The sequence below is a fragment of the Athene noctua genome, chromosome 13, assembly GCF_965140245.1.
Source record: "Athene noctua chromosome 13, bAthNoc1.hap1.1, whole genome shotgun sequence".
Taxonomy (NCBI): domain Eukaryota; kingdom Metazoa; phylum Chordata; class Aves; order Strigiformes; family Strigidae; genus Athene; species Athene noctua.
The window spans coordinates 11,632,798-11,652,711 of record NC_134049.1 but is presented as its reverse complement, the minus strand read 5'-3'; the positions used below and the strand labels follow the sequence as shown (position 1 = coordinate 11,652,711).

The window sequence follows — 19,914 nt, the reverse complement described above, 5'->3', positions numbered from 1 at the left end:
TACGCTATCTTATGCTCGTTGCTATCGGTTTCTTATTTGCATTGAATTTTTAAAGAATTTTCCATTCAACCAGGATAAAGTCACCCTGGTGTGTGGGAGTGATGGAATAGCTGCACAGATGGGCTTTTTAGTCATAATCACTGAGGGTACCCGTGTCCCTAGCAGACAAGGAACGAGAAGGATCAGTGGCTGGTCACTCATCCAAGCCTGGTAATAATGACATCCATAGACTGGTAATAACAGCTACGAGAACTGGAGGAATTCTGTCCTCTTTTTCACTCCACTTTTCCCAGAAAAAAAGGGCCAACTCCAGGTCTGTATTGATAAAATGCATTTTGCACTAGGTCTGCTGTGTTAGCAAACAGCATTTAATATTAGTAAGAGATTTGATGCCACCTGATATATTAACTTTTTGGCTAGCGTCTGAAAACACAGGAACTGGTTTAAATAGGCTAGCCCAAGATCCAGCAGGCTTGTGTGCATCAGGCTGATTGTACAGAAAATAATGCTGGAATAAATCTGAATTACAGTCAGGAGGTGAGTGTTGTTAGATCCAAGTCTTGCAAAAGCTTACGTATTTACAGCTAAGGACATGCATATAACCCAAAGTACGTCTTTAATATTGGTCTGTGTTAGTCATAAATTAATAGCCTAATCCTCTGTAGCATTTGAGATGGAATATTATATAGAGACTGGAAATTACTTTTGCAGAGAGGAAGAAAACCAACCAACTTGAGAAGCATTTCCCTCAACATATGAGATTCTTTAATTAAAGACAATACTATTAAGTACTAAAAGAGTTCTTTACACTTTTTGAAAAGGAAAGAAAATCACTGACTTCAGAAAACAGATTAGTGAATTATATGACCTTCAGAAGATTTAGCTTGCTTTGAAGCTTGAGCATAAATCCTGGAACTTTTCATATTAATATATTTAAATCGTTCAGACTTCTCACCCACTGAAGTCAGTGGTAAAACTGTCTGTTGGTTTTGTCGGGAGGGAACCAGCACTAAGGCAGCAGGTAAAGTGCCTGCAAAGTGTCATGGTAACAGATTGCAGATCCTTTGCACCAAACTGTGATTCTCTGCTGGCTACAGTGGCTTGTAGTAAGGGGAAATGGTCACCATTTTATCCTGCAAACTCAAAACATTTATACCTTCTAGATTTTGGCATGACAAGAGATATCTACGAGACAGATTATTATCGTAAAGGAGGGAAAGGTTTGCTGCCTGTCCGCTGGATGTCCCCAGAATCACTGAAAGATGGAGTCTTCACAACGCACTCCGATGTCTGGTAACAAAAAAGGGGCTCGGAAAAATGTTTTAGCCCCTCTTCTTTCTAGCCTCTTCTCTTGTTTTATTAGAGTTAACTATGCATGCTGCTGCTTCTGTCTCTTCAAAGGTAACTTCCTTTTTCCACTGTAAAGCGTTTTGCTTTATATTTCATGTTTCCATTCCAAAATCAAGAACTCTTGAGGTTAAATTCTGCTCTCAGAGAGAGCAGAACTAAATGGATTTCCAAAACTGGAGGTGGCGGCATGTTTCCTGCTGTGGGTTGTAAAATCAGTTGTGCAGTGAAAAACATTACTTTCACCTGGAAGAGCAAGTTGTCATTTTTCAAATTGCCCTCCTTCAAGAAAAGCATTAAAAGTTGCCAAGAATATAGAAAGGTTCATAGTGCTGACCTTCTTTTCTATGAAAACCTTCTGTGTAAATAACTCTACTTTCCTGCAGACGGTTTGTGTACACTAGCAGGTTTTTTCTTGGGAGTCCTCCCTTGTGTATATCCTTCTCCATTTGGAGCTTTGTTTGCTTGTTTTATATACCACAAGATGCAGAAATAGGTTTTTCTTTAAAAGCACGTTGCCTGGTTGCTGTATCTGTGAAGTTATTAATAGATGCATTCAGGAAATTTCAAAATATACTTCTTAGAAGAAATAATACTCTGAAACAATTCCCACACACATGCACACCCCAAACTTTTGCAGATAGGTAGGGAGGACTTGGCAGAAGATGAACATGTACTGGCAAAAACTCTACTCTGTCTTTTATGATTTCTCTGCCTTCCTAACAAGATGTTTTTACTGCTGATCTGTTACAGAATTGGCAGTTGATTGTCTCCAAATGTCTAGAAGTCAGTGGGAATGGTATTCTAGTAGTAAACTGCATTTTCTTTAAACAGCTTGGAATATTTTGGAGTCAGTGGATTGTTGTCCACAGCACCAGCTCTGAGTGAAAGGTTCATAAAAAGAATTATGTAGCAAGTGAAAAAGCAAAGCACCAGGATTTTGCTTTGCTTTTTTTTTTTTTTTTTTTTTTTTTTTTTACATCTTGCTAGTAACTTATTTATGAATCCAGTAACCCTCAAACTTGGAAATAGTTGAAAATAACCACTGTGAGTTTGAAGGGGAAGCCCCGTGTCAGCCATTTATCTAACTGAACAGCACAGGCATGCTTTTGGCCATCCCCCTGCAGTAAAAGAATTTTGGGACTTGTAATGGCTTCACAAAGCAGACAGAAATTTGGAATATATCACTAGAAAATCCCCAGATGCAGAACTGAGTGAGCCTGGAGTGAAAACCTGGCAGACCTGCCTGTACTTACCACACAACAGGAACTTCTAAGTCCTGCTGTCGTCTCCAGCCTTTGTATCGGAGGCAGACGGCAGCAGGTCAGGTGTCCAGCTTTGGTGACTTACGGCACCTCTTCCATACACACTCCCCTTTTAACCTATAACTGTTCAGTGACATTATTGTTTAAACAGCGCTCAAATTCAAAAAAAACCCACCCCACAGATATGATACCAAATCAAGTGTCATTAGTGCTTTAGTTGTTGCAGAAAGCATGTTAGTTCTCCCTTCAGTGTTAACAAGATTTGGCCTTCATCAGTCTTTCAGTCCAAAGCAGGGTTGAGCAAACAATATAGCAGTTTATCAGCAGGACAGTCTAAGTGAAATATCTTAGACAAAAGTCACATCAAGGAAAGTAGCTTACTGATTATAAGGTTGGAAAACTTAAGAGGAGGAGGAGTTAAATCTTTACAGATTTTTTACTTGAAAGCATGGAGAGAAAAAAATTGTTTTATGGAGAGGAAGTGCACATCAGAATTTCAGACACTTTCTCCTTGGGATGGTTTGTCATCTTAATTGTTAGTTCTGACTTATTCTGAAATTTGGTTCACATAGGTGTACTATCTTCAGGTACAAAAAACCCAGTTCAGTGTGAGGAATATGCTGTTTGATTAGAACAGATATACGTTTGCATTTGCCACGTGTATCCACAGCTATAGATTCAGAAATCTCAATCAGAATTCCAAATGTGTAGTGGAGCTTCACTTATCACTGTCATGACAGCTTCTGTTTACTTGATCTGCTTATGGCTAAAAGGATCAGTCCCGTTTACTTCCTAATAACTTTTAGACCAAATACTATACATTGAAGGTCTCCATGCCAGGAAAAATTACCTGACTCCTTGTATTGGTTCAGATTTTGTGGTTGCTTCGTGTAAATCGTGTAGCTTGGCTGGTTTGGGGGCCATTTATTTTCATCAAACAGTAAAAAATGTTGAGATGGTTTTCCCTGCCCTTTTGGTAGGATATTGTGACATCTGGTTCCATGTTCTTCGAGATCAGTTTTAGAAGCCAAAATGTCAAAAAGACAAAACTGTGAGTGGTCAGAGTCCCAAGATTTATAAGCTGAAAGGTGAAATGGCAAACTGCAAAAAGAGTGTCTGGAGGTTTTGAAGGGTGGAGCTTTATATTAGCAATTCATTCTTTTATTGCTTTTCAGACTGAAGAATGAGGTAATTAGACAAGACTGTTTTTGTTGTAGTTAGGGAAGGAGAGCACTTTAATGTAATACTGTTCAGGCTAAGGGTGTATTTTTATAAATAAGACTTCAGCATCTTGCATTCTTTCAGAGCTGGTAGTTGCCTTGAAGGAGGAACTTAAGTTTATTTGTTATGATAATATGACTGGTAGGTGTGCAAGACTTGTTCTCATTATTCCTGCAGCGATCAAAGTAGCTTCAAAGGCACCAAAATATTGAGTTGACCCTCTGTTCCTCCCTCCCCTGAAAGGCAAACAATTGCAAGTCTGTTTGTGGCTTCTGGCTCCAGATGCAAACCATTTTAGATACAGTGGATAACTGAAAGATAAAACCACTCTACCATAACCAGCTAATAATATTGGACTCCTGTTTTCATAACAATACCCTATTGAAACTACGCTTTTTTTTCCCAAAGCTTGACTCAGCGTTTTAGTCAGAGAAGGCACAGCATCTAGATTTTCTTCCTTTGCACAGCAGCTCTAAAAGTAGGTAACTCTTCAGGGCAGGGCAGACAATTTGAGCCATGTCTGCTCAATAAACTAATTTTAAATGGAGATATTTTTAGAAAGTGTCAATACTTATGTCCAAACTACCCAATTACATAACTATGCTTCTCTTTCTTCACCAGTAATCAATTCCTATTATTAGACAGATTTCTTTTTTCACTCCTGCTGTCCTTTGTAGTTAGTTGGAAAGAGTTAGAAGCTCTGTTGCAAGAACATAGTTACACACATGTTGCAAAAGGGGTAACTGAGTTGCTCCTGGGAGCTTAAGTTTCGCTGCTGAAGCAGCAAATTAGGGTCTTGGTACAAGAAGCCAGAGAACATTCACATGTCTTCCATGTCTTTCTCAAAAATGGGTTTTGTTGCTTGAATGCTGAATGCCTTGATCCTTACTTTGCAGAAGAAACCAAAGCAAGGGGATAAATGGAAGGTATTACCCAAGAGCTGTTTTTGTGCCTGGGGAATTAGAGGTTGGTTTGTTTGCTTGCTTTCAGTGGTAAGACAGATGAGATGCACAGGTGTGGTGGTGTGCATTTGCTGTCTGGCTCTCAGCTTGCTAGAGCGGTAAGGGAAAAAGGCAGCTTTTAAATGGGATTTGTGTGACTCAAGTATTTCTGATGAAAAGCAGCTTGCGCTGGAATGAGAGCTTACAGTTCTGCATTATTGCCTTCTCAACTGCTATCAGGAGTACCTGAGATATGTTACATGAAGATTCTGAGTTTAGGGGTTTTTTTAAGGTACAGATCTTTTTTTCTTGCTCTCTCTGTGGCTTGGGGGGGTTCTTGTTGAGCTCACTTTAAATAACCAGTCTCTGCAGCTTCTCCATCTGCTTAGAAGGTTTGAATCCCTGCACCCAGCCACACACAGATCTTTTTGCAGATGTTCCTGATCAGGTGTCTGTCCAGCCTGGGATCCTCTACAGGAAGTGCAGAGATAGGGACAGAATTAAAATCTATTTTTTTCCTTATCTGCATCTTTCCTTTTCCCCTCTTCACTGTTCTTCCCACCTTGCAGTGCACCTAAAGTCTGAACTCAAAGCCGTGGGAAGGGGAGATGAGATGCGAGCTGATTCTCCAGGCAAGCTCCCAGTTTAAATCTCCTTTGAGTTCAGGGGATTCTGGTCAATGCAGTGAGCTTGTGGTGGCCTTTTTACTGTTCAGAGCAGGTGTCATCAAGCCATGTTGGACCACTGAATGATCATAATCATGACCAGCTCTGAGCTGTAGATTGTGGTGAGAAGTGGAGATGTAGTATTACCAGTCGTTTCTTACAGAGGCTGTTCTGAAGAGTCGTTCAGAACTGGCAGTCCGTTTCTCACCATTGACTAGAGGTGTTTGAAGTCAAGCTGATTATGCTTGGTGATGTGGCTGTCACCATAGCTGCATGCTTTTTGAGCAATGGGAAATTTTTGGTAAAAGAAAATACCCATGGACACCTACCTGTATATCTAAGAAAAATACCTGTGTGAAGATTGCTTTCTAAAGTTCTGATTTGTTTTCCAGGTCTTTTGGTGTGGTACTTTGGGAGATTGCAACATTAGCAGAGCAGCCGTATCAAGGCATGACCAATGAACAAGTGCTCCGCTTTGTGATGGAAGGAGGTTTGCTGGAAAAACCAGACAATTGCCCTGATATGCTGTAAGTGTCAACAGTGACCGCTGTTCTCAGTGCACAGTCTGTTCTTCATGATCCCTTCAGTGTCTGCTTCTGCCCTATCTACCACAGGACGTGTTATTAAAGAGTGATAATAGTGTGAGGTGCTGCTTGAACAGTCTCTGTCAATCTCATATTCTGTAGTAGTTAGACATAGCAGGAAACAGCTTTGCTTGTGGCCAGAATCTTGCTTGGGGCTATCTCCTCAAATAAGAAAATAAACCCTAATCCTTGTGTTCCTGAATAAATTTAAATTTAATAAAAGCTCATAAGTGACATTTTCTACAGCAGGAGACTTTGTGTCTAAATCTCATCTCCCCTGCTTAAATAGGTTCTGTGAGTATAAAGACAAAAAAGAGCTTAGGATGTATTGTGTGTAAACTCTGTGTTTTTTGACGTTTCAGTTCAGCATGCAGAGAAATGAATGTATCGTTCCTTTGTTTGAGGCAGCTTTGGATCTGCAATTTCAGTCACAGCGCTCATCACGTTGAGATAAACAAATCTCCCCAGCTAACAGTTTCCTTTCCTGTAAGCATGGAAAGTACACAGAAAAACCTTTGCCTACCCCTAGAATCAATACAAAGCCTTGCAAGCAGAGAAGGGTGTGCAGTGCAGCAGGCTTCAGTTTTTAGCTTTACATTGTTGAAATACTTCTGTTGGCTTTTGTGTACAGCACTTTCAGTTGTTCAGACTTTATTACTTTGATATACTTCCCAAACTGGCTTTTGGGAAGGAAATACTGTGTCTTGCAGTTATTGAAATTTGTTGGAGGCCCACAGAAGGGATACAATCACTTAAGGGCCTCAGCTGCTTGGGATTCTTAGGAAAAGAGCTTTTTTGGCTGGAGTGCTGGCTTTGGTTTCAGATGACAGGCAGTGTTGTTTTGTTGTTTGAGGGGAGTGGGTGGTATATGCAGGGGGAGGTGTAGCTGCCATGTGATTCCTCAGTTTCACATTCTTTCCCTTCCACGATGCTGTGGAGCATTTCTGGCAGTCAGATTGACTAGAGATAGTTTAACATGGTCAGAGCTGTATAAGGGAGGGGGGGAAGAGGCAGAAATGGGGGAAGAACAGAACGTGTGTGGGGGTCAGCTCCCCAAGTCCATAGGAGAAAAACACCTCTACAGTGAGAACGAACTCAGCAAAAGATTCATCATTAGAAACTCCCCGTTAACCTGGGGCATGTGTGGTATGATCGGGGGGACGGGAGAGGAGTCACAGCAAGAAGCTAGCTCTCTTTACTGCAGCCCACCCAGCCCTTTCTCTTTCCTCCTCCTTCCTCCTCCTCCTCCTCGATACTCCTCTGCTTGCTGGGTGTTGCTACAGGATGAATCTACTTTCTGGATTGCAAGCTGGGAGAATTTGGTTAATGTCTGGCAGAGCAAATCTTTGCACCGGTATGTAACAGCAAAGGCCTTTTTTGTGCTGATTTTAACGAAGAAGCTGTTCATGCATTAGTTACGGTCACCAAGACTTTAGCCTGACATTGCAGATGTGCAGAATAAAAAAACCCTTACTTCTGAACTCAGAACTAAGACACATCCAGTTTAGTCATGTTTTTTGGGGTTTTTTTTGATAGTTGTGTATAAAACATCCTGACTTTGTCTGAAAAGGGGAAAAATAAGATAAAATGTGTTGACCTTAGAAGCTTATTGTGACTTGCTCTAGCTCCCTTACAGCTTGTTTTGTCTTTGTGTTAGGACAGACACCCAAGTCTGCTGAAATTCAAATAGGCGCTTGTGGGAATAACAGTAGGGAGCTTCAGGAATCATCTTCACCTTTGTTCCATGCACATGCATTTGGCATTCAAAGTACCTATTTTGTGTTACTGTGGTGCTATTTTCTTTGCATGTTTTTGCTTCTTTCTCTCTCTTCCGTCCTGTTTGCCCAAGATGCTGTAAAGATGCTGTGCAGCACTCAGTAACCTGACAACTGCTGCCGATCTTGGACCTTGTGTGTGCTGCTGCTGGCAGGCGCAGAGACCTGGTCTGTAGGCAGAGTTCCTCTCCTGCTCCAGCTGTCTGTTAACCCACTTCTCAGTGCAGGACCTAACAAGAGAGTGACTGAATTGACAGAAAGGTGCTTGCAGCAGAATTGCAGAGCGCCCTGAAATTCCATACGGATTTTGCTGTGCATCCCCAGCATGTTTCAGGCAACTGCTTTCTCAAGCGCTTTATGAAAAACCCTTTGTAAAATAGGGGGTCCTCTTTTTTGTGGAGAGTGCTAAAAGATTCGGTTTAAAGATGGGTTTCTTGGCATGTCTGTGCCAGTGGAAGGTATTTTTTTAGTCAGCACAAATTCTTACTGGTGGAGACTGACTGGTCTGTGACACTTTAATATTAACTCACATTATTAACTCAAGATGTCCAGAAAGCAAAGTCCACCTGCTGCAGGGAAGTCAGTGCATTTCTTGTGCTTGGTACTGCGTGAAAGCAGGCGAGAAGGGGAGCCAGCACTGCACTTCTGTATATCTCATGTGGTAGGCTACAAACACAGAGACACTTTTTTCTTTAAATCAGTTTGACTTGGAAACAGCTACGATTATGGGCATAACACAAATTTACCTCTCTGTAGAGAGAGAAGTATACGGACATAAAAAAACCTCCAGAACAGGTGGAGGAGGTAGACTGCTGTGGGGAAGCATAGATGAGAATAGAGAGAAGAATCTTGCTGCAACTGTCACTGAATCTACTATTTTTAACCTTGCAGATTATGTGAGTGTTGACACAGCCGTGCACGCTCCAGCCACAGTGCAGTAGTTTTCCTAAAGGCCTCTCGCTGCCCCCCCTGCGTGAATGCTACATGGTGCAAGCAGCCTTGGACGTGCCATCTCTCCTAAGGCTGCCATGCTAGTAATGCTTGTTAGTGGCTGTGCTTTCCTAACCCCTGGTAGCAGCCAGTCGGTGACTTTTAGATGGATCAGAGAGCCAAGGACACTTGAAGAACTGGAGAGGTTCTGCTCTGCAGCTTGTTCTATCAGATGCTTGTGCAGAGGGGGATTTTATGGCATGATTTTGTTGTGGTTCAGAGAGGTGGTGGATCCCTGTGAAAGGGCTAAGCACAAAGGGGACGGTATTTCTAGAGGCTTTTTACTCTTACACAGGGTGAAACAAGACTCAGTTCTGTTTATGCTACACCCTCTTGGCATAGTTTGCATGGTTTTACAGACAGAACTATGCAATAAGACAGATGGTTCAATAAGACGGTGCCAGGAGAAGCTTTGCTGTTTTTCTCCTCTTCCTGTGTAATAAGTTATGTTTTTATGTACTACCATTGTTATGGCAGTGTTCATCAGGTGATGGCTGTGTGGCAAGAAGGTTTGTTACAGCTGAAGCTCTCAGACAGTGTGTTCCCATGGGGCTTTTAAAAGTTGTGGAGGCTGGAATTCCACTCTGTTTTTGAAGCAAAATTGATTCCCCCATATGTATTGTAGATGACGAGAGTATTTACGCATTGCTGATTTTCCCTTTGTTCCTGTCGAGCAGTCGGTTAGAAACCAGGGTCTGCTGTGCAGGGGTAATGTCAGCATGTAGCAACAGCAGAACAGGAGAGGTCTGTTCGCTTTTCCCCACCAAATCAAGTCTGATGCAAAGCGCAAACGCACACTGAAATGGAATGCAGCTTCTATAGTAACTTTCCATTTTCTGTTTTTTACTGTCTCAGTGCAAAAAGTAACTCCATTTCTGCTCAGTTCTTCGAGCAAAAGTGAGAGATGCTGGCTATTCCTCTGTCTCATGGTGATGCCTCCGACTTCCTTGAGTTCACTTGCCACCAGTCAGGAACATACTTTATAAAACTGCTCAGGTTGTATTAACAGCCTGTAAATTCTTCCATTGTCTAATGGAAAAGTTTGTTTTGTTTAAGATAATGTAAACAAGGTCTTTGAACCCACAGAATTACAAAGGGAAAAAAAAAATCCTTTTATGGGAACTGTGTAGGGTTTTTAAATCTGGAATGGCTTAAAAGAAACATCACATGTCCTTGTTTGTGCTGATGTCACATGCATTACTCCACTGCTTGTGGTATCTCCTTAGCATTGCCCTTAGGCCTCAGGGCAAAGCGCCAGCGAATATCCAGTGTTCTTGGCTCCAGCTCATGCTTCTATTCAGGGACGCAGCAGTCAGCTGGAAAGGAAACAGCAATGAAGTAACAGAAATGGATTTTATATATTTATGTCTCAAGCTTTCCTCCTCGTTTGCGAGTGAGGGTATAGTGCAGCTTTATAGTTTGGCTTCACTTTCGCTATGAAAGGCTTTTTAAAGACTCGAAGAGGAGCAATAGTTTAACAGTGTTTACATGTCTACGTGCCTGTTACAGTACAGCATTGAGTACCCCGGGGAGTTCTCCCAGCACAGACTGGTTTTGTCAGCTTCTTTTTGGGTGTCACAAGGCCATGCTCAGGTGGCTGACTTTTGTTCATGCAGCCTTGTGCCAGCTGAGCTCTCACAGGAATATTTGTGACTTCAGATGCACTTTAGTTAAAGTTGCTTTTGTTTTGGTTGAAGCACTCTCAGCAGTGTTTGCACCCCAAGCACAGCAGCTCTCCATCTCTTTGCTGGTTCACGTCAGCTGAGAACATAGTGCGCCCTATGAGAAAATGCAAGAGTATTTCCCAAGGAGTGAGTTTCTGCAGGAGGGAATTCCTTTGCTTTGGTTTTGCTTCAGCCCAGGGTTCCCAGACTCTCCGGACCCCGCTGTGGGCAGTGAAGCACAGCAAGAGGCTTCAGAGTCCGGGGTTTTCCAGCTCAGTGACAGTCCTGTTGAAAGGTTTGTTCTAGAACAGGGACTCCGGGGACATTAAGACATTACTCTGTGATGGACTTAGATGCTATTCAGAAAGGAGTGAATTTTTGTTTGGCTTTGTCTCCTTTTTTAATTAATTAAAAAAAAAAAAAGTCATTCCACACTCCTGCAGAGATCTAGTAAACTGCTGCTGGGGCATAAGGCAGTGAGAGCTAATTAAAGTATAAAATAGAATTGTGTGCTTCTCTGGAAGTTAGGAAAATGGTATGGGTGTTTTGTAGAATCAGAACTAAAAGTTCAGGTGACCTGGCTAACCTCGTACGGGAAGGCTGGCAGAGGTGGGCAAACAAACCCAGACTGGCCACCAGACCAGGCTGCTGGCCAGGCAAGGAGAGGGAATCTTACTGGGACTGCAGGTCAGGGCTGGAGGGTAAGTCAGAGATGTGAAGGATTTTCCTGTACTTTATGTGAACTGAAAGATTTTTTCTTTTTCCTTTTTTAATCCATTCTTATTCTAGTAAAGTAGTAGTTTTGGCCAGTGGTGACTTCCTACACACAGTGTGTTTCTCTGAGTGCTGTGTATGCAGAGGATTGGCTCAAAGAATTAATGCTAATCTTCCTTTCCTTATTTAAATTTGTACTATTACTTGTGCTGTGTTAACAAGACATCCCTCTTCCACCTTCACAGACAGTGAAATCCTTTCTTGCGTTGTGCTTAAAACTCAGGGCGATCTCTCAGGAATATCCAATTTTGCTATGTCATGAAAATGCTGTTTTCATTATGTATGTATTACTGTTTCATTTTTGTGGTTTTGTTTTGCCAGCGTGGGACATTGTACAGATCTAATCATGGATGTGCTTAAACAGATGATCTCTCACTTCATAAAATATTGATGCATCCCTGGCCATAAATGAAAACATAATTTTAAAATAAAAGATTAGAGAATGTCTTTGAGATTGGGAAATGTCTTTTGGGGATTACAATTAATTTTAATGTAGGTTTTTTTCAGGGGGAAAAAAGCAGTGCTTTCCTTTGTGTGTATTGGCTGTTTTATTTTTTTCTGAGGCAATATCAATAGGGTAGGGATTGGTTGTTTGAAAAAGATACTCTGTGAGGCACTGTCATGTAGCCTGTGATTGAGTAAGCACAGGACATAGGAGGAAAAAGAGAGAGGCACCGAGTCAGAATAAAAATACGAAATGCTCCTGGATGTCAGGTATCCATGAGAGTGTTTTATGGGTGAGTGCATGGAAAGGAGCTGTAGAAGTATTATAAATAAGTGATTAGGAAGAAGGTCAAAATGTGACAAGGGGATCTCGGTCTGTAAAAGTTCTGTCGCTTTGTCTTCCATCAGAATTGAATGATTTTCTAAAACATGCAGTCTGGTTCAGTCATAGTTGGGCTCCAGACGGGGCTCGTAGAACACCTCAGTAAATGGTTTTGTTTTGTGTTTCCTGTCCAGGTTTGAGCTGATGCGCATGTGCTGGCAGTACAATCCGAAAATGAGGCCCTCCTTCCTGGAAATAATCGGTAGCATTAAAGACGAGCTGGATCCAGCCTTCAAAGAGGTCTCCTTCTTCTACAGTGAAGAGAACAAGCCTCCAGATACAGAGGAGCTTGACCTGGAGACTGAAAACATGGAGAGCATTCCTTTAGATCCCTCCTCCACCCTCCAACCCACTGACAAGCACTCAGGACACAAAGCCGAGAACGGCCCGGGCGTGGTGGTCCTTCGGGCCAGCTTCGAGGAGAGACAGCCGTACGCACACATGAACGGGGGACGCAAGAATGAGAGGGCCTTACCCTTGCCCCAGTCTTCGGCCTGCTGATCCTTAGAACCAGAATCTCACAGAAATAAAACACAGAAAAACACATGCATTGGGGGAAGAAAGAAAGAAAATTACAATATATTCAAAAGCCTACTGTACCTCAGTGGATCTTCAGAACTGCCATAGCTGCACTTGGGAGAACCCTTTTTTCAGTAAACAAGTTATCGTATTTTTCTTTTTTCAATATGCAAGCAGATGTTTGTTTCAGTAAAGGACTCCATTCATGGGGCACACAGTTGGCCTTTTAAAACTCTAATGTTAACACTTAATAGCAACAGAAAACTTGAGTTCTGATGTCTCTCTCTCTCTTTCTCTCTTTCTCTCTCCTCTCTTCTTTCTCTTTCTGTCTGTCTCTCTCTTTGCTTCATAATGGGAAACATATCTGCGTGCAAGTTCAACCGTACAGCACTTTTATCAGATCAAAGATATTGCAGGCCAGGTGGCTCCCCGGTACCCTTGCAAGCACCTGCCTAACACTGTAGGTCTTTATAAAAAAAACAAACAAACAAAAAAAAACACAAACAAAAAAACACACAAAAAAAAAAAACTAAAAAAGACTGGATTTTTAATGTTGCTCTTTAATCTTTTTAGGAACACGTAAAAGAATAAAAAGGGCCATCATTCGTCCAAGGTTGTTAACCATTTTCAACGCTGCCAAATTTTGCCAAAAAAATGAACTCTTTGTTTTTTGTTTTTGTTTTTTTGTAGGCATGGAGGAGCACAGTAATCAACTGCTCTGTTTAAAAGAGATCCTGACCAATACATTCTATTCAATCATACACTGGTATTTAAAAAAAAAAAAAAAATTAAAAAAATCAAATTGTCTAGATCTTTTTTCAAAACTGGACAAAATGTGATTTACTTTTATTTTTTCTTGTGATGGAGAAGATAAAAGGGATGGGGGTAAAGAAACAGCCCTCCCTCCACCCCTATCCCCATCCCAGTGAATTCTGGACAAAACTGGCAGTGGTGAGTTAAATAAACACGTGCATTTCGTACAAAAAAAGTCAACCGCACGCCAAAAATGAAACATGAAAAACATGAAAATAACCGGCAGAGATCTCCATCATTGCAGCCTGCCTTCCTTCACAGGCTTGCAAGGAAAAAAAACACCTAGAAACATAAATTGGAGAAGACAAAAAAAAGCAGTAACCGGATTCAAGTATATGATGCTTTGTCGACCTTTTCTCTTTATTATTAAGACTTCTTGAAGGGTCTTGCAGTTCTATGTTAGACCATGGATCATTTGCATACACATTGTCTTTTGTGTCACTTTTATAACTTTTTTACGGTTCAGATACTCATCTATATGTCTGTACAGAAAAAAGCTGCTATTTTTTTTGTTCTTTATCTTTGTGGATTTAATCTATGAAAACCTTCAGGTCTGCCCTCCTTCCCTTCCCTCCCACTTCAACAAATTTTCTTATGCTTTGTACTATAGTGTGTAACTTTTACTTCCTCCTTCCCAGTAACTGATACCTTTCATATGATTTGCCATGAACTGTTTAATGCCTTTTTATAAATACGTTTCCTCTTTTTTTTTTTTCTTTTTTTTTTTTTTCCATTAGTTGTTTTACAACATCTTGGCTGTGTGGGCTACAGGGCTTTTGAGGGGGACATGGAGAAAGAAGGGACACCCTGCACGGAAACACTCTAGCAGTGCTGTGGTGTGGTGTGTTTAAACCTCAGTTTTCCTTCCTTCCCACTAACCTCTGCCCAGACAGCATGCGAGTCTCTTACAGTGCAAGGCATGATACAAACTCAGGTCAGAAAAAAAAGGTTAAATATTTAGTACATTCTTGTTCAGTGTTTATATTCATTGTTGTACAAGGGTCCTACCCCTCCTCCCCTCCACGCTTGTTTTGGTTGTGGCACACGTTCACCCACCCATCCCCACACACACTCCCCACACAGACACACACACATACTTTTTTTTTTTTTCATTTGTTGGGTACAACAGCAGACACCAGGCTTTTGGGTCACTGATTTTTAAAAAGACTATTGTAACCCTTCCGCCCCGTGAACAGGAGCTATACCAGTTGCAGCTAGTGATGCCAGGCGTTCTTAGGGTGGCCACTGAACACCTGGCTCCAGCAAACCCCAGCTCTTCACCTTCCTCATGAGAGGAAGCCCTCGTGGAGGGCACCCTGGGCTGCACTTCGCACCCCTGGCAAGAAAAAAAAACAACAACAAAACCAAACCAAACCTACCACGCCATTTCCACAGGGCTGGGTGGAAAGGCTGTAGCTGGGGCCAGTATCTTGGCTAGCAAACAGTTAAGTGTTGGCAGCTATGGAAACCTGTACAAGTAGGAGCTTGTTGCTTAAATCATAGACCAAACCTCAGAACAAAAGAAAACGAGTAAGCTTGTTTGTTCAGTTGCAGAAGCCTTGGTGAAAGGGGAAGGAGGGGGCCATCAGAAAGTCTACAACCAAGGAGTCATACCAGTTGCTCATCGTACCTTAGTTACAGCATCTTAAGCCTTTGTTTAGCACTGATCCAACCAAATGATGGCAGTGAAGAGGTGGTTCTGGGATGGAAACGTTGAAATCTTTTGAGTAAGAACAAAGAATTAAAATATACTGATTGCTAGTTTTGACTGGAGATTTTTAAAAAGTTTGTAGTGCTTTTTGCTTGTGTAGTTTAGGTCCCATTATCTTCTCTTGCCTCTGTCCCATAGTTATTTTTCCCTTTTAAAAATGAAAAAGACAAAAAAGTTAATTAAGAAGGTATTCTATGTAGGATTTTTTATTTATTTTTGTGATATCAGTTTAAATCACTGTAGAGATGCCCCATAATAAATTTAAATACTGAGATAAGGGGTTTTGAGTATGACGGGGGACAGTTTTTGATTTTTTTTTTCAAACATTTATCTACCTCACTCTTATTTTTTTATATGTGTGTATATAAAAAAAAATACATCTCACATTTCTCAGCAGCCAATAAATGCCGTTGATACTGGTAACCTCTCACTCCATATACCACATGCTCTAGGTTCTGGAGGGGAACAGTCACTGCCTGTCACAAAGGGTCACTTCAGAATATTTGCCTCAATTCTAAGGAGTTTCTCTAATTTTTTGGTTCAGATTCTTTATTGTGAGGAGAAATCAAAGAGCTGTTTGATATAGGGTGACCATCCTTTAAGGAAACACCAGGGCTTTTCATTGTGCTGTTGCAGCAGTCCTCAGGTCAGCAACAAAACACTGCGTGTTTAGACAAGCAGAGACGTAGCTGACCTGATACGAGTACATCAAATTATGAGTATTGGATGAAATCTGTTACAGAAATCAATTGTTTAGAATGTTTGAAGGTCCAGAAGAAGTACTAAAGGGAATGGTCTTTCTGTTTGTCCTGTAGAATGAGCTAAGTCATTCCTACCAGTTTTTCCTCAGATGCCACAAGCACCAAAAAGGCATTTGGCTGAATCAGCACCTAAAAATAAATTGGCTCGTACAGCAATAGCTCTGCTTTCTTGACCAAAAAAACAGTGAAAAAACCTGTCACAGGCTGCCTGATGATACTACTACATCGAGTTTACAGCTTTGGATCTTTGCTGCTTCTGTTTGATGAGAGCACTGATTTTTTTTTTTTTTTTTTTTTTCAAAACTAACATTGAATTGATTTCTTTTAACGTGCCAGTAAAAATTCAGTTCCCTTTTCTTCCCCTGTTTATATGCTTCATAACTGTGGATTCTGATGGACCAGCCATCAAATTTTAACTGCCCTCTGACAGCGTGTAACTGGTTTACAAGCACACAGGACTAACATGAGCTTGCCATCAACTTGATGTATAATGTTTCTCTTTTTCCAGCTCTGGCAGCTGTTCGTGCAGGTGTTGGTTGTGGTATCTGAATAATGTGGTGCTTGGCTACTTCAAGTTGTACATGGTCTCTTGAATACACAGCGCTGTGGTTAGTTGCTACAGAGTTTGTCTTTGGAGCGAGCGTTTCTCTTTGGCCCAGAGAAACCAGCAAAATTTAAAGTTTTTACTAGGTTGTTTTGCTTTTCCATTTTTTATTAGGTTCCGGTGACCTTTTGGTGCAGTGGCTGTTCCCCTCTCTTGCACATATTGATTACCACAACTGGAGATCCTCAGATCTTTCAGCTGGCTAGGAGGGTTTTGTTAAAACTGTCCAAGTTACTGGTTTTTATAATTGTATGCAGGTGGTTTTAAAATGCATTAGGATGAAACACTAATGACGTAGCACCCATCATGATAAACATTTCAAAAAGCACTTCAGTAGAAGACAGTCGCGTGGCATCACGTGCGCGTGCGTGATGACAGTCAGCTCTCCTGGACCAAACCACCTTCATGATACCATTGCGTTCTGTGTTTGCAATTCAAGCTTAATTCCTTTTTTGTTCTGTTTGTTTCCATAGCTTTTTTTTTTTTGTTGTGTTTTGTGCATTTTGAATAGCTTTATTCACATGGGTTTTTCATGCAGACTTCCCTTGGACAGTAAATCAACTTGTTTGTGCATGTGAACAACTAAGAATTAATGTTGGCTTGATAGAGTCATAATACGGTTTGTAATGTTGTTCTTCCCTGAGACCACTGGCTTGTCTGGTATGGAAAATTTATTTAGAACTTCAGCTATGTTTGAATAAAGTTAAAGTAATCCAGTTTGTTTATAAATTAAAAACAAAAGCCCACCCAGCCCTGAAAACCAGCATTTTGACAAATGGTACCAAGATGTTTTAATGCAGTAGGATAACAAATGGGCGTCAGTCACTGTGGGGAGCAGGCGGCTTTGATGTTAGTGCGCGGCCATTGTTCCCACCTGACTCGCGGGTAAAAGCTGCTCGGCGGCACAGAAGGTGGTTTGGTTGCAAAGGAATGTGGCTCCTACGTAAACACAGACGTGTCAGCTGCGCGGTACCAAATGAGATGCTCTTCTGGGGGAGTCATAAACTAGACGCAGAAGCTGAGCGTGACGGAAGGTGTGAGGCCAGCCGGTGGGCACCAGGTCTTTCTCAGCATGATGCCTCTGCTCTTTAAAGCTGGTTCTAAGTGATGTATGATTCTAGCATGTTCGCACTGATGCTCCTCTTGGTCTTTAAAAACAAAGGAAAGAAAGCCCAGTTTGCCCAGGACAACTGGTCACCAGATGGAACTGCTGTCAGGTCCTCTGGGAACTGCCGAGGGGTGTTCGGTACAATCTGTGTCCAAGTGAACAACACTCCTGTTGTTGGTATAACTCCATATATATATCTATATATACATATATATATCTGCATATGTATATCTATAATATAGATATATATCTATTTAAACCCTTTTCATTCCATTAGTACAAGTAACACTCGTTTCCTGTTATTCTTACTTTGTTTGTCAACAGTGTATTTAATCACTGGGCTGAACAACAGTGGAGGAAGGTGCAAGGGATCCACTCCTTACTAACCAGTGATAAAAGCCAGATATTGCAACTTAACTCATGAGTAGTTGTGCAGACAAGAATTTAAGAATGATGTGTAGAAACAACACTAGCGGCCAGGGGTGCTGAAGATACAGAACTACAAATAGGCAGGAGGGCTTCAAAGGGTGCCTCGGTTCAGAAACTGGCTGCTCGGAGACACTGACCAGCCTCCAAACCAGAGCACAGCCAGGAAAATCAGAATTGAGACAGGCCGGTGTGGAGACACGTGGAAACAAAGGATGCAGAAATGGGCGTTTACAAAGACACAGGGCTTGGCAGAAGATTGAGGTAATTTCCTGAGCTTGGTTTGTGGGACAGCATCAGAGCTCAGGTATCACAACTCTGATCGTTGGTACTTGTAAATAAACCTTTGGATTTTCCAGCTGGGGTGGTAAATTCATTACCAGGAGTTTAACGGTCGTTAGCAGTGGACGGTCGTTAGCAGTGGGCTCTATGAATCGGTCTCAACTTACAGTTGATCTGTTTTGCAAGTACCTGAAGACTATCACTAGTTTGTGTGTGTGCATATGCGTGTGTGCTCATCTTTTTTTTTGTATGCGTTTTGTTGGTTAGTAATCCATTAGCATTTTCAATAGGGCTTTAAGTCCAGTAGATTACGGGTAGTCAGTTGACGAAGATCTGGTTTACAAGAACTAATTAAATGTTTCATTGCATTTTGTAAGTACATAGAATAATTTTATAAAATGTTTGTAGTTTATAAATGCCTAAAATATAATTTAAGGGCACTTTTCTGTGTCTGTGTATGGGTGTGTCTGTATGTGATCAGTTTTTTTGATGGTACCAGTTTACTAGCTAGCTTTACAATATGCCAAAAAGGATCGCTGACTTGTCCAATTCATGGCGTGTCCCTCTTCCCCTTCCCGCCCAAGCTTTGTGTCCCAGTATACAGTGAATGAATAAGTAAGTTGGGGAAATGTTCTGTATCTTCAGTATCCTGGTCTTCCAGAGCCCTCTGGTTGGGGTGGGATCATCTTAACTGGTCATTTCACGTTACTGTCTAGGGCAGTTACCTTCACGGATCGCAAGAACCTCACTGGTCGGGGAAACAGAACGGGTTTTGCTGCTACCCAGTCTCACTCGGGCTGTTCAGTACCTGCTTCACGGTGGCCGTGTGGTTTGAAGGATGCGACTGCATAAGGGAAAGAGGGAGGGCGGTTTTCATCGTGACTGTTGAAGACCTATTTGCAGATTTCTTGTCACATCAAAAGTTTGCGTGCAGCCTCTAAAGACGTTGAGCACCATTTGAAGCTTTGTTGAAATGCGCAAGGCGGGGTCCCTATTTATTTTTATTTAAGCATATTGAAGATCCCTTCACCCTCACTCCCCTCAATTTGACTACCACATTGCTGAAGGGTTCTGATGATTTAGATACTGTTTAAAAATCAGCTCTTCTGTTTTCTGAACCAGTGAGGTTTGAGATGAAAGGATTGGCCAGAGTTTGTCTACCTCTGGGACAAAAACAAAACTAGAAAGTGCTAAGGAATGGATGCAGTTGCAAATACAACATTTTCCAATTTTTCTTGTTTAAATTTTTTTAAGAGAAAATTAAACAATAACATGGCCAATTTATTACATAAAAAGACTTGCTGTGTATAAATTATTCCTAAAGAAATTCCTGTGTTTATATTAAAATGAATCAGTAGATAAAAAAAAATTTCAAAATGTTTTTGTATATTCTGTTGTAAGAATTTATTCCTGTTATTGCGATATACTCGGGATTCTTTACATTATGAAAAGAAGAAACTTTGTCTATTTTGAATGGCTGAAGCTAAGGCTCCTTTAGTTTCTCTTACTCTGCTTTTTTCTAGTAGTTTCAGTACTACATGATTTAAGTTAAATAAAAGAATTCTGTATGCATTTGCCTGTTTCTGAATTTGTTGCTCCTTATGCAAAGCAAGTACATGTTAGAAAACTCAGAGTAAA

At 41.2% G+C, this 19,914-nt stretch overlaps 1 protein-coding gene across 3 annotated transcripts in view; it reads left to right on the top strand.

Annotated features, from left to right (window-relative positions):
• Nucleotides 1-19,848, top strand: part of IGF1R (insulin like growth factor 1 receptor) — a 192,802-nt gene extending 172,954 nt beyond the window's left edge. For all 3 annotated transcript variants that reach the window (XM_074917682.1, XM_074917681.1, XM_074917679.1), the window contains exons 19-21: nt 1,164-1,293; nt 5,832-5,966; nt 12,187-19,848. In XM_074917682.1, the coding sequence (XP_074773783.1) occupies nt 1,164-1,293; nt 5,832-5,966; nt 12,187-12,553 (632 nt within the window). In that variant the 3' untranslated portion in view covers nt 12,554-19,848. The remainder of the gene's footprint in view (nt 1-1,163; nt 1,294-5,831; nt 5,967-12,186) is intronic.
• The last annotated feature ends 66 nt before the right edge of the window (nt 19,849-19,914 follow it).